Raw genomic sequence first — 14390 nt, forward strand, 5'->3', positions numbered from 1 at the left:
TTCCCACGACCTCCAGCGCTTCCTGGGAGACTTCCGGTAAGGAAGGAAGGAGGGAAGGAAGGAAGGAAGGAAGGGGAAGCTGGGGGACTCCCACGACCTCCAGCGCTTCCTGGGAGACTTCCGGTAAGGAAGGAAGGAGGGAAGGAAGGAAGGAAGGAAGGGGAAGCTGGGGGACTCCCACGACCTCCAGCGCTTCCTGGGAGACTTCCGGTAAGGAAGGAAGGAGGGAAGGAAGGAAGGAAGGAAGGGGAAGCTGGGGGACTCCCACGACCTCCAGCGCTTCCTGGGAGACTTCCGGTAAGGAAGGAAGGAAGGAAGGAAGGAAGGAAGGGGAAGCTGGGGGATTCCCACGACCTCCAGCGCTTCCTGGGAGACTTCCGGTAAGGAAGGAAGGAAGGAAGGAAGGAAGGAAGGAAGGAAGGGGAAGCTGGGGGATTCCCACGACCTCCAGCGCTTCCTGGGAGACTTCCGGTAGGTTCCGCCGGAAGCTTCCGGGGAAGGAAGGAAGGAAGGAGGGAGGAAGGAAGGAAGGAAGGAGGGAAGGAGCTGGGCGACTCACATGACCTCCAGGGCTTCCTGGGAGACTTCCGGTAAGGAAGGAGGGAAGGAAGGAAGGAAGGGAGGGGAGAAGGGAGGAGGGAGGGAAGGAAGGAAGGAGGGAAGGAGCTGGGCGTCTCACATGACCTCCAGGGCTTCCTGGGAGACTTCCGGTAAGGAAGGAAGGAGGGAAGGAAGGAAGGAAGGAAGGGGAAGCTGGGGGATTCCCACAACCTCCAGGGCTTCCTGGGAGACTTCCGGTAAGGAAGGAGGGAAGGAAGGAAGGAAGGAGGGAGGAAGGAAGGAAGGAAGGAGGGAAGGAGCTGGGCGACTCACATGACCTCCAGGGCTTCCTGGGAGACTTCCAGTAAGGAAGGAGGGAAGGAAGGAAGGAAGGGAGGGGAGAAGGAAGGAGGGAGGGAAGGAAGGAAGGAAGGAAGGAAGGAAGGGGAAGCTGGGGGATTCCCACGACCTCCAGCGCTTCCTGGGAGACTTCCGGTAAGGAAGGAAGGAAGGAAGGAAGGAAGCAGAGGAGGAGAGAGGGAAGGAAGGAAGGAGAGAAGGAGCAAAGGAAGGAAGGAAGGAAGAAGGAAGGAGCTGGGGGATTCCCACGACCTCCAGCGCTTCCTGGGAGACTTCCGGTAAGGAAGGAAGGAGGGAAGGAAGCAGAGGAGGAGAGAGGGAAGGAAGGAAGGAAGGAGAGAAGGAGCAAAGGAAGGAAGGAGGGAAGGAAGGAAGAAGGAAGGAGCTGGGGGATTCCCACGACCTCCAGCGCTTCCTGGGAGACTTCCGGTAAGGAAGGAAGGAAGGAAGGAAGCAGAGGAGGAGAGAGGGAAGGAAGGAAGGAGAGAAGGAGCAAAGGAAGGAAGGAAGAAGGAAGGAGCTGGGGGATTCCCACGACCTCCAGCGCTTCCTGGGAGACTTCCGGTAAGGAAGGAAGGAGGGAAGGAAGGAAGGAAGGAAGGGGAAGCTGGGGGACTCCCACGACCTCCAGCGCTTCCTGGGAGACTTCCGGTAAGGAAGGAAGGAAGCAGAGGAGGAGAGAGGGAAGGAAGGAAGGAAGGAGAGAAGGAGCAAAGGAAGGAAGGAGGGAAGGAAGGAAGAAGGAAGGAGCTGGGGGATTCCCACGACCTCCAGCGCTTCCTGGGAGACTTCCGGTAAGGAAGGAAGGAAGGAAGGAAGGAAGGAAGCAGAGGAGGAGAGAGGGAAGGAAGGAAGGAGAGAAGGAGCAAAGGAAGGAAGGAGGGAAGGAAGGAAGAAGGAAGGAGCTGGGGGATTCCCACGACCTCCAGCGCTTCCTGGGAGACTTCCGGTAGGTTCCGCCGGAAGCTTCCGGGGAAGGAAGGAAGGAAGGAGGGAGGAAGGAAGGAAGGAAGGAGGGAAGGAGCTGGGCGTCTCACATGACCTCCAGGGCTTCCTGGGAGACTTCCGGTAAGGAAGGAAGGAGGGAAGGAAGGAAGGAAGGAAGGAAGGGGAAGCTGGGGGATTCCCACAACCTCCAGGGCTTCCTGGGAGACTTCCGGTAAGGAAGGAGGGAAGGAAGGAAGGAAGGGAGGGGAGAAGGAAGGAGGGAGGGAAGGAGGGAAGGAGCTGGGCGTCTCACATGACCTCCAGGGCTTCCTGGGAGACTTCCGGTAAGGAAGGAGGGAAGGAAGGAAGGAAGGAGGGAGGAAGGAAGGAAGGAAGGAGGGAAGGAGCTGGGCGACTCACATGACCTCCAGGGCTTCCTGGGAGACTTCCAGTAAGGAAGGAGGGAAGGAAGGAAGGAAGGGAGGGGAGAAGGAAGGAGGGAGGGAAGGAAGGAAGGAAGGAAGGAAGGGGAAGCTGGGGGATTCCCACGACCTCCAGCGCTTCCTGGGAGACTTCCGGTAAGGAAGGAAGGAGGGAAGGAAGGAAGGAAGGAAGGAAGGGGAAGCTGGGGGATTCCCACGACCTCCAGCGCTTCCTGGGAGACTTCCGGTAAGGAAGGAAGGAGGGAAGGAAGGAAGGAAGGAAGGAAGGGGAAGCTGGGGGATTCCCACGACCTCCAGCGCTTCCTGGGAGACTTCCGGTAAGGAAGGAAGGAGGGAAGGAAGGAAGGAAGGAAGGAAGGGGAAGCTGGGGGACTCCCACGACCTCCAGCGCTTCCTGGGAGACTTCCGGTAAGGAAGGAAGGAGGGAAGGAAGGAAGGAAGGAAGGAAGGAAGGGGAAGCTGGGGGATTCCCACGACCTCCAGCGCTTCCTGGGAGACTTCCGGTAAGGAAGGAAGGAGGGAAGGAAGGAAGGAAGGAAGGAAGGAAGGAAGGAAGGGGAAGCTGGGGGATTCCCACGACCTCCAGCGCTTCCTGGGAGACTTCCGGTAAGGAAGGAAGGAGGGAAGGAAGGGAGGAAGGAAGGGGAAGCTGGGGGACTCCCACGACCTCCAGCGCTTCCTGGGAGACTTCCGGTAAGGAAGGAAGGAGGGAAGGAAGGAAGGAAGGGGAAGCTGGGGGATTCCCACGACCTCCAGCGCTTCCTGGGAGACTTCCGGTAAGGAAGGAAGGAGGGAAGGAAGGAAGGAAGGAAGGGGAAGCTGGGGGACTCCCACGACCTCCAGCGCTTCCTGGGAGACTTCCGGTAAGGAAGGAAGGAGGGAAGGAAGGAAGGAAGGAAGGGGAAGCTGGGGGACTCCCACGACCTCCAGCGCTTCCTGGGAGACTTCCGGTAAGGAAGGAAGGAGGGAAGGAAGGAAGGAAGGAAGGAAGGGGAAGCTGGGGGATTCCCACGACCTCCAGCGCTTCCTGGGAGACTTCCGGTAAGGAAGGAAGGAGGGAAGGAAGGAAGGAAGGAAGGGGAAGCTGGGGGACTCCCACGACCTCCAGCGCTTCCTGGGAGACTTCCGGTAAGGAAGGAAGGAGGGAAGGAAGGAAGGAAGGAAGGGGAAGCTGGGGGACTCCCACGACCTCCAGCGCTTCCTGGGAGACTTCCGGTAAGGAAGGAAGGAGGGAAGGAAGGAAGGAAGGAAGGGGAAGCTGGGGGACTCCCACGACCTCCAGCGCTTCCTGGGAGACTTCCGGTAAGGAAGGAAGGAGGGAAGGAAGGAAGGAAGGAAGGGGAAGCTGGGGGATTCCCACGACCTCCAGCGCTTCCTGGGAGACTTCCGGTAAGGAAGGAAGGAGGGAAGGAAGGAAGGAAGGAAGGGGAAGCTGGGGGATTCCCACGACCTCCAGCGCTTCCTGGGAGACTTCCGGTAAGGAAGGAAGGAGGGAAGGAAGGAAGGAAGGAAGGGGAAGCTGGGGGACTCCCACGACCTCCAGCGCTTCCTGGGAGACTTCCGGTAAGGAAGGAAGGAGGGAAGGAAGGAAGGAAGGAAGGGGAAGCTGGGGGACTCCCACGACCTCCAGCGCTTCCTGGGAGACTTCCGGTAAGGAAGGAAGGAGGGAAGGAAGGAAGGAAGGAAGGGGAAGCTGGGGGACTCCCACGACCTCCAGCGCTTCCTGGGAGACTTCCGGTAAGGAAGGAAGGAGGGAAGGAAGGAAGGAAGGAAGGGGAAGCTGGGGGATTCCCACGACCTCCAGCGCTTCCTGGGAGACTTCCGGTAAGGAAGGAAGGAGGGAAGGAAGGAAGGAAGGAAGGGGAAGCTGGGGGATTCCCACGACCTCCAGCGCTTCCTGGGAGACTTCCGGTAAGGAAGGAAGGAGGGAAGGAAGGGAGGAATGAAGGGGAAGCTGGGGGACTCCCACGACCTCCAGCGCTTCCTGGTAGACTTCCGGTAAGGAAGGAAGGAGGGAAGGAAGGAAGGAAGGAAGGGGAAGCTGGGGGACTCCCACGACCTCCAGCGCTTCCTGGGAGACTTCCGGTAAGGAAGGAAGGAGGGAAGGAAGGAAGGAAGGAAGGGGAAGCTGGGGGACTCCCACGACCTCCAGCGCTTCCTGGGAGACTTCCGGTAAGGAAGGAAGGAGGGAAGGAAGGAAGGAAGGAAGGGGAAGCTGGGGGACTCCCACGACCTCCAGCGCTTCCTGGGAGACTTCCGGTAAGGAAGGAAGGAGGGAAGGAAGGAAGGAAGGAAGGGGAAGCTGGGGGATTCCCACGACCTCCAGCGCTTCCTGGGAGACTTCCGGTAAGGAAGGAAGGAGGGAAGGAAGGAAGGAAGGAAGGGGAAGCTGGGGGATTCCCACGACCTCCAGCGCTTCCTGGGAGACTTCCGGTAAGGAAGGAAGGAGGGAAGGAAGGAAGGAAGGAAGGGGAAGCTGGGGGATTCCCACGACCTCCAGCGCTTCCTGGGAGACTTCCGGTAAGGAAGGAAGGAGGGAAGGAAGGGAGGAAGGAAGGGGAAGCTGGGGGATTCCCACGACCTCCAGCGCTTCCTGGGAGACTTCCGGTAAGGAAGGAAGGAGGGAAGGAAGGAAGGAAGGAAGGGGAAGCTGGGGGATTCCCACGACCTCCAGCGCTTCCTGGGAGACTTCCGGTAAGGAAGGAAGGAGGGAAGGAAGGGAGGAAGGAAGGGGAAGCTGGGGGATTCCCACGACCTCCAGCTCTTCCTGGGAGACTTCCGGTAGGTTCCGCCGGAAGCTTCCGGGGAAGGAAGGAAGGAGAGAAGGGAGGAGGGAAGGAAAGAGGGGGGGAGGAAAAGGAAGGAAGTAGAGAAGGAAGGAAGGAAAGAAGCAGGGAAGAAAGGAAGGAAAGATGGAAGGAAGGAGAGAGGGAGGGAGGGAGGGAAGGAATGAAGGAGAGAAGGAAGGAGACCTCCAGCGCTTCCTGGGAGACTTCCGGTAAGGAAGGAGGGAAGGAAGGAAGGGAGGGAGGGAGGGAGGGAGGAAGGAAGGAGGAGGGAAGGAAGGAAGGGAGGAAGGAGGAGGGAAGGAAGGGAGGGAGGGAGGAAGGAAGGAAGGAAGGAGCTGGGCGACTCACATGACCTCCAGCGCTTCCTGGGAGACTTCCAGTAAGGAAGGAGGGAAGGAAGGGAGGGAGGGAGGGAGGAAGGAAGGAAGGGCCGACCAGAGGAAGGGGAAGCTGGGGGATTCGCACGACCTCCAGCGCTTCCTGGGAGACTTCCGGTAAGGAAGGAGGGAAGGAAGGAAGGAGGGAAGTAGAGAAGGAAGGAGGGGAGGGAGGGAAGGGAGGAAGGAGGGAGGGAAGGAGGGAGGGAGGAGGGAAGGAAGGAAGGAAGGAGACCTCCAGCACTTCCTGGGAGACTTCTGGTAAGGAAGGAGGGAAGGAAGGAAGGAGAGAAGGAAGGAGGGAAGGAAAGAGGGGGGAGGAAAAGGAAGGAAGTAGAGAAGGAAGGAAGGAAAGAAGCAGGGAAGAAAGGAGGGAAAGATGGAAGGAAAGAGGAAGGGGAGAGGAAAAGGAAGGGAAGAGGAAAAGTACAGAAGGAAGGAAGGAAGGAGAGAGGGAGGAAGGGAAGGAAGGAAGGAAGGAGGGAGGGAAGAAGGAAGGGAGGGAGGAAGGAGACCTCCAGCGCTTCCTGGGAGACTTCCGGTAAGGAAGGAGGGAAGGAAGGAAGGAAGGAGGAAGGAAGGAAGGAGGGAGGGAGGGAGGGAAGGAAGGAAGGAAGGAAGGAGGGAGGGAAGAAGGGAGGGAGGGAGGGAGGGAAGGAAAGAGGGAGGGAGGGAAGGAGCAGCCTGGGAAAATGGGCCGACCAGAGGAAGGGGAAGCTGGTGGATTCCCACGACCTCCAGCGCTTCCTGGGAGACTTCCGGTAATTAAGGAAGGAGGGAGGAAGGGAAGGAAGGAAGGAAGGAGGGAGGGAGGGAGGGAGGGAGGAAGGAAGGAGGAGGGAAGGAAGGGAGGGAGGAAGGAGGAGGGAAGGAAGGAGGGAAGGAAGGGAGGGAGGGAGGAAGGAAGGAAGGAGCTGGGCGACTCACATGACCTCCAGCGCTTCCTGGGAGACTTCCGGTAAGGAAGGAGGGAAGGAAGGAAGGAGGGAGGGAAGGAAGGAAGGAAGGAAGGAAGGAAGGAAGGAAGGAAGGAGCTGGGAGATTCGCATGACCTCCAGTGCTTCCTGGGAGACTTCCAGTAAGGAAGGAGGGAAGGAAGGAGGGAGGGAGGGAAGGAAGGAAGGAGGGAGGGAAGGAGGGAAGGAGAGAAGGAAGGAGAGAAGGAATGAGGAGGGAAGGAAGGAAGGAGGGAGGTAGGGAAGGAAGGAAGGAAGGAAGGAGAGAAAGAGAAAAAAGGAAGGAAGCAGAAGAGCAGGAAAGGAAGGAAGGAGGGAGGGAGGGAGGGAAGGAAGGGGGAGAGAGAGAGGGAGGGAGGGACAAAGGAACGAAGGAAGGAAGGAAGAGGGGAGGAAAAGGAAGGAAGGAGAATGGGAGGATAGAAGCAAGTAAGATAGAAAAGGAAGGAAGGAAGGAAGATAAGAAAGAAAGACAAAGGAAAGAAGGAAGGGGAAGGAAGGAAGCAGAGAAAAGGAAGGAAGGAAGGAAAGAAGGAAGTGTTGGAAGGAAAGAGAAGGAAGGAAGACAGAGCAGGGAAGGAAGAAGGGAAGGAAGGAAAGAAGGAAGGAAGGAAGGAAGCTGAGGAGCAAGGAAGGAAGGAAACAGAGAGTAGAAGGAAGGAAGCAGCGAAGGAAGGGAGGAAGGAAACAGAGAAAAGGAAGGAAGGAAAGAAGGAAGTGTTGGAAACGCCAAAAAAATGCCTTTTTAAGGGAGGAGGTAAAAGATTTAGATTTTTTTGAGGGGAGCCACCATTTTGAGGGATCTTCTATGGGGGATCCAGTGATCTGCTAGGGATCTACCCATTGGATCTGCCGGAGTCCGTTTTGGGGCCCGAATCCGGCCCTCTGGTTGGTTTCATCCGGCGCCAACCCCCCTATTATTATTATTATTATTATTATTATTATTATTATTATTATTATTATTATTATTAATTTATTATTCCGCCCCTTTGCGCAGGGATCTGATGTCTTGGATCAACGGGATCCGCGGACTCGTTTCCTCCGACGAATTAGCGAAAGACGTGACCGGCGCGGAAGCTTTGCTAGAGAGGCACCAAGTACGTTTTATTATTATTATTATTATTATTATTATTATTATTATTATTGCTTTGCTAGAGAGGCACCAAGTACGTTGTTATTATTATTATTATTATTATTATTATTATTATTATTATTGAGCTTTATTTTATTTTGTTTTGTTTTACTTTACTATTTTATTTTATTTTACTTTACTATTTTATTTTATTTTATTTTACTATTTTATTTTATTTTATTTTATTTTACTTTACTGTTTTGTTTTATTTTATTCTACTTTACTATTTTACTTTAAAAAAAAAATTGATTTAATTTTAAATTTAATTTAATTTAATTTAATTCATTAATTTAATTTAATTTAATTTAATTTAATTTTTAATTCGATTTCTCTTTGCCCCCCCCCAGGAGCACCGCAAATTTAAATGTTAAATGTTAATTTTTAAAAAAAAAATTGATTTAATTTTAAATTTTAAATTTAATTTAATAATTCAATTTAATTCAATTCAATTCAATTCAATTTAATTTAATTTCACTTTACCCCCCTAGGAGCACCGCAAATTTAAATTTTAAATTTTTAAAAAATTTGATCTAATTTTAAATTTTAAATTTAATTTAATATAATAATTCAATTTAATTCAACTCAACTCAATTTAATTTAATTTCACTTTACCCCCCCCCAGGAGCACCGCAAATGTAAATGTTAAATTTTAAATTTAATTTAATTTATCTAATAATTCAATTCAAATCAATTCAATTCAATTTAATTTCACTTTACCCCCCTAGGAGCACCGCAATTTTAAATTTTTTAAAAATTTGATTTAATTTTAAATTGTAAATTTAATTTAATTTAATAATTCAATTCAATTCAATTCAATTTCACTTTACCCCCCCTAGGAGCACCGCAAATGTAAATTTTAATTTTTTTAAAAAAAATTTGATCTAATTTTAAATTTTAAATTTTTAAAAAAATTGGATTTAATTTTAGATTTTAATTTTTTTAAAATTTGATTTAATTTTAAATTTTAAATTTAATCTAACCTAATAATTCAATTTAATTCAACTCAATTCAATTTAATTTCACTTTACCCCCCTAGCACCGCAAATTTAAATTTAATTTAATTCAACCTAATAATTCAATTTAATTCAACTCAGCTCAAGTCAACTCAATTTAATTTAATTTCACTTTACCCCCCCAGGAGCACCGCAAATTTAAATGTTAAATTGTAATTTTTTTAAAATTTGATTTGATTTAATTCTAAATTTTAAATTTAATTTAATTTAATTTAATAATTCAATTTAATTCAACTCAATTTAATTTAATTTAATTTCACTTTACCCCCCCAGGAGCACCGCAAATTTAAATGTTAAATTTTAATTTTTTTAAAATTTGATTTGATTTAATTTTAAATTTTTAATTTAATTTAATTCAATTTAATAATTCAATTTAATTCAACTCAATTCAATTTAATTTAATTTCACTTTACCCCCCAGGAGCACTGCAAATTTAAATGTTAAATTGTAAATTTTTTAAAATTTGATTTGATTTAATTCTAAATTTTAAATTTAATTTAATTTAATTTAATAATTCAATTTAATTCAACTCAATTTAATTTAATTTAATTTCACTTTACCCCCCAGGAGCACCGCAAATTTAAATGTTAAATTGTAATTTTTTTAAAATTTGATTTGATTTAATTTTAAATTTTAAATTTAATTTAATAATTCAATTTAATTCAACTCAATTCAATTTAATTTAATTTCACTTTACCCCCCAGGAGCACCGCAAATTTAAATTTTTTTTTTAAAATTTAATTTAATTTTAATTTTTAAATTTAATTTAATTTTAATTTTTAAATTTAATTTAATTTTAATTTTTAAATTTAATTTAATTTAATTTGATTTAATTTTTAAATTTAATTTAATTTAATTTGATTTAATTTTTAAATTTAATTTAATTTTAATTTTTAAATTTAATTTAATTTTAATTTTTAAATTTAATTTAATTTTAATTTTTAAATTTAATTTAATTTTAATTTTTAAATTTAATTTAATTTTAATTTTTAAATTTAATTTAATTTAATTTGATTTAATTTTTAAATTTAATTTAATTTAATTTGATTTAATTTTTAAATTTAATTTAATTTTAATTTTTAAATTTAATTTAATTTTAATTTTTAAATTTAATTTAATTTAATTTGATTTAATTTTTAAATTTAATTTAATTTTAATTTTTAAATTTAATTTAATTTAATTTGATTTAATTTTTTAAATTTAATTTAATTTAATTTAATTTAATTTTCAATTCCCTTTCTCTTTGCCCCGCCCCCTCCCAGGAGCACCGCACCGAAATCGACGCCCGTTCCGGAACCTTCCAGACCTTCGAACAATTTGGCCAGCTCCTATTGGCCCGCGGCCATTACGCCAGCCCGGAAATCGAGGAGAAGCTGGGGGTCCTCGACCAGCAGAGGGCCGGCTTGGAGAAAGCCTGGGTCCAGCGCCGGATGATGTTGGACCAGTGCCTGGAGCTGCAGGTGATTGGTCGTTTCCGGAGAGGGGGCGGGGCCTGCGGAGAGGGGGCGGGGCTAGGCACATGGGACTTCCCGAGGGGAGGAGCTTGCTAGAGTAGAGTATGGTTATAGTATACTATATATACTTTATATAAGTTAGTATAGTATAGTATAGTATAGTATATATAATTTATAGTGTAGTGTAGTATATATAATTTATAGTATAGTATAGCATAGCATAGCATAGTATAGTATAGTATAGTATAGTATATATACTTTATAGTGTAGTATAGTATAGTATAGTATAGTATAGTATAGTATAGTATAGTATAATTTATAGTATACTATTTATAATTTATAGTATAGTATAGTATAGTATAGTATAGTATAGTATAATGTATAGTATAGTATAGTATAGTATAGTATAGTATAGTATAGTATAGTATAGTATAGTATAGTATAATTTATAGTATACTATTTATAATTTATAGTATAGTATAGTATAGTATAGTATAGTATAGTATAGTATAGTATAATTTATAGTATACTATTTATAATTTATAGTATAGTATAGTATAGTATAGTATAGTATAGTATGTGTAATGTATAGTATAGTATAGTATAGTATACTATAGTATAGTATAGTATAGTATAGTATAGTATGTATAATTTATAGTATACTATTTATAATTTATAGTATAGTATAGTATAGTATAGTATAGTATAGTATAGTATATAGTATAGTATAGTATAGTGTATAGTATAGTGTATAGTGTATAGTGTATAGTATAGTATAGTATAGTATAGTATAATTTATAGTATACTATTTATAATTTATAGTATAGTATAGTATATAGTATAGAGTATAGTGTATAGTATAGTGTATAGTATAGTGTATATAATTCATAGGATAGGATAGGATAGTGTATATAATTCATAGTATCGTATCGTATCGCATAGTGTATATAATTCATAGTATAGTATAGTATAGTATAGTATAGTATAGTATAGTATAGTGTATATAATTCATAGGATAGGATAGTGTATATAATTCATAGTATAGTATAGTATAGTATAGTATAGTATAGTATAGTATAGTATAGTATAGTATAGTATAGTATAGTGTATATAATTCATAGTATAGGATAGTATAGTATAGTGTATATAATTCATAGTATAGGATAGTATAGTATAGTATAGTGTATATAATTCATAGTATGGTATGGTATGGTATGGTATGGTATGGTATGGTATGGTATGGTATGGTATAGTATAGTATAGTATAGTATAGTATAGTATAGTATAGTATAGTATAGTATAGTATAGTATAGTATAGTGTATATAATTCATAGTATAGCATAGCATAGCATAGCATAGCATAGTGTATATAATTCATAGTATAGTATAGTGTAGTGTATATAATTCATAGTATAGTATAGTATAGTATAGTATAGTATAGTATAGTATAGTATAGTGTATATAATTCATAGTATAGTATAGTATAGTATAGTATAGTATAGTATAGTATAGTATAGTATAGTATAGTATAGTATAGTATAGTATAGTATAGTATAGTATAGTATAGTATAGTATATATAATTCATAGTATAGGATAGTGTAGTGTATATAATTCATAGTATAGGATAGTGTAGTGTATATAATTCATAGTATAGGATAGTATAGTATTAAGATAGATATTAATTAATTAATTAAAGTATAGTATAGTATTAAGACAGATAATTAGATATTCATTAAATGATTTATAGTATATAGTATTAAGATATTATTTCTTTATTCATTCATTCATTTAATTATAGCATAGCATAGCATAGCATAGATATTCATTAATTATAGTATAGTATAGTATAGTATAGTATAGTATAGTATAGTATAGTGTATAGTATAGTATAGTATAGTATAGTATAGTATAGTATAGTATAGTATAGTATAGTATGTATAATTTATAGTATACTATTTATAATTTATAGTATAGTATAGTATATAGTATAGAGTATAGTGTATAGTATAGTGTATAGTATAGTGTATATAATTCATAGCATAGGATAGGATAGGATAGTGTATATAATTCATAGTATAGTATCGTATCGCATAGTGTATATAATTCATAGTATAGTATAGTATAGTATAGTATAGTATAGTATAGTATAGTATAGTATAGTATAGTATAGTGTATATAATTCATAGGATAGGATAGTGTATATAATTCATAGTATAGTATAGTATAGTATAGTATAGTATAGTATAGTATAGTATAGTATAGTATAGTATAGTATAGTATAGTGTATATAATTCATAGTATAGTATAGTATAGTATAGTGTATATAATTCATAGTATAGGATAGTATAGTATAGGATAGGATAGTATAGTGTATATAATTCATAGTATAGTATAGTATGGTATGGTATAGCATAGCATAGCATAGCATAGCATAGCATAGCATAGCATAGCATAGCATAGCATAGCATAGCAGTGTATATAATTCATAGTATAGTATAGTGTAGTGTATATAATTCATAGTATAGGATAGTGTAGTGTATATAATTCATAGTATAGGATAGTATAGTATAGTATTAAGATAGCTATTCATTAATTAATTAATTAATTAAAGTATAGTATAGTATTAAGACAGATAATTAGATAGATATTCATTAAATGATTTATAGTATAGTATAGTATTAAGATTATTTCTTCATTCATTCATTAAATTATAGCATAGCATAGCATAGCATAGATATTATTAATTATAGTATAGTATAGTATAGTATAGTATAGTATAGTATAGTATAGTATAGTATAGTATAGTATAGTATAGTATAGTATAGTATAGTATAGTATAGTATTAAGATAGGTAGGTAGGTATTTATTCATACATTAGTATAGTATAGTATAGTATAGTATAGTATAGTATAGTATAGTATAGTATAGTATAGTATAGTATAGTATAGTATAGTAAATATGTTTTAATATACTATATAAATATATAGCATAGCATAGCATAGTATATATGATGTATGGTATGGTATGGTATGGCATATATAGTTTATAGTATACTATTTATAATAGTATTTATAATGTATAGTAGAGTATATAGTATACTTATAGCATACTATATGTACAATATATGATTTATAGTATACGATATATAATTTATAGTATAGTATAGTATAGTATAGTATAGTATAGTATAGTATAGTATAGTATAGTATAGTATATTTCATAGTATAGTATAGTATACTTATACTATATACTATATATAATTCATACTATACTATATATAATATGCATAGTATAGTATAGTATAGTATAGTATAGTATAGTATAGTATAGTATAGTATAGTATATATAACTCATTGTATACTATATATAATTTACAGCATAGTAAATTATATAGGAGCTGCAGGTGATTGGTCCATTCCGGGGGTCTGGCTCCGCCCCCTGCCCCCACCTGCCCCACATCTATTCCACCCACTGCCCAGATCCCGTTTCCTGTGCAGACAGGAAGTCCCCGCTTCCATGGGTCAGAGGGTGGGGATCTATGGGTCCGACTCCACCCCCTCACCCCCGACCCCTAAACTCTGCCCCACAGCTCTTCCACCGGGACTGCGAGCAGGCGGAGAACTGGAGGGCGCTACCCGGACCCCATTTCCTGTGCAGACAGGAAGTCCCATTCTTCCATGGGTCAGAGGGCAGGGCGCTACCCGACCCCACCGCTCTTCCACCCACTGCCCAGATCCCGTTTCCTGTGCAGACAGGAAGTCCTCGCTTCCATGGGTCAGAGGGCGGAGTTCTATGGGTCCAGCTCTGCCCCCTCACCCCTCACCCCAGGCAGAGAACTGGAGGGCGCTACCCGGACCCCATTTCCTGTGCAGACAGGAAGTCCTCGCTTTCATGGGTCAGAGGGCGGAGATCTATGGGGGTCCAACATAGGGGGCACCGCCTGGAACCATCTAGGGTCCTCTACTTGGGGGGCAGAGAGGGATCTGCATGGCCAACACGGAGGGACAGACCCAAACCCGCTACCCGGACCCCGTTTCCTGTGCAGACAGGAAGTCCCCCTTCCGTGGGTCACAGGGCGGAGTTCTGTGGGTCCGGGTCCACCCCCTCACCCCTGACCCCTCGCCTCTGCCCTCACTTGGGGGGCAGAGAGGGATCTGCCTGGCCAACGCGGAGGGACAGACCCAAACCCACTACCCGGACCCCGTTTCCTGTGCAGACAGGAAGTCCTCTCTTCCATGGGTCACAGGGCAGAGATCTATGGGTCCGGCTCCGCCCCCTGACCCCTCACCTCTGCCCCACAGCTCTTCCATCAGAACTGTGAGCAGGCAGAGAACTGGAGGGCGCTACCCGGACCCCATTTCCTGTGCAGACAGGAAGTCCCGTTCTTCCATGGGTCAC

General features: G+C 43.0%; 1 protein-coding gene across 1 annotated transcript in view; it reads left to right on the plus strand.

Annotated features, from left to right (window-relative positions):
* Positions 1 to 14390, plus strand: part of LOC309524275 (spectrin alpha chain, non-erythrocytic 1-like) — a 199323-nt gene that overhangs the window by 111206 nt on the left and 73727 nt on the right. Inside the window, 3 exon segments of the mRNA XM_082208732.1 lie at positions 6351 to 6394; positions 7390 to 7489; positions 9800 to 9997. Of these exon segments, the coding sequence (XP_082064858.1) occupies positions 6351 to 6394; positions 7390 to 7489; positions 9800 to 9997 (342 nt within the window).

The sequence above is a fragment of the Podarcis vaucheri genome (genome assembly GCF_965113315.1).
Source record: "Podarcis vaucheri genome assembly, chromosome: Z".
In the NCBI taxonomy this organism is placed as follows: Eukaryota; Metazoa; Chordata; class Lepidosauria; order Squamata; family Lacertidae; genus Podarcis; species Podarcis vaucheri.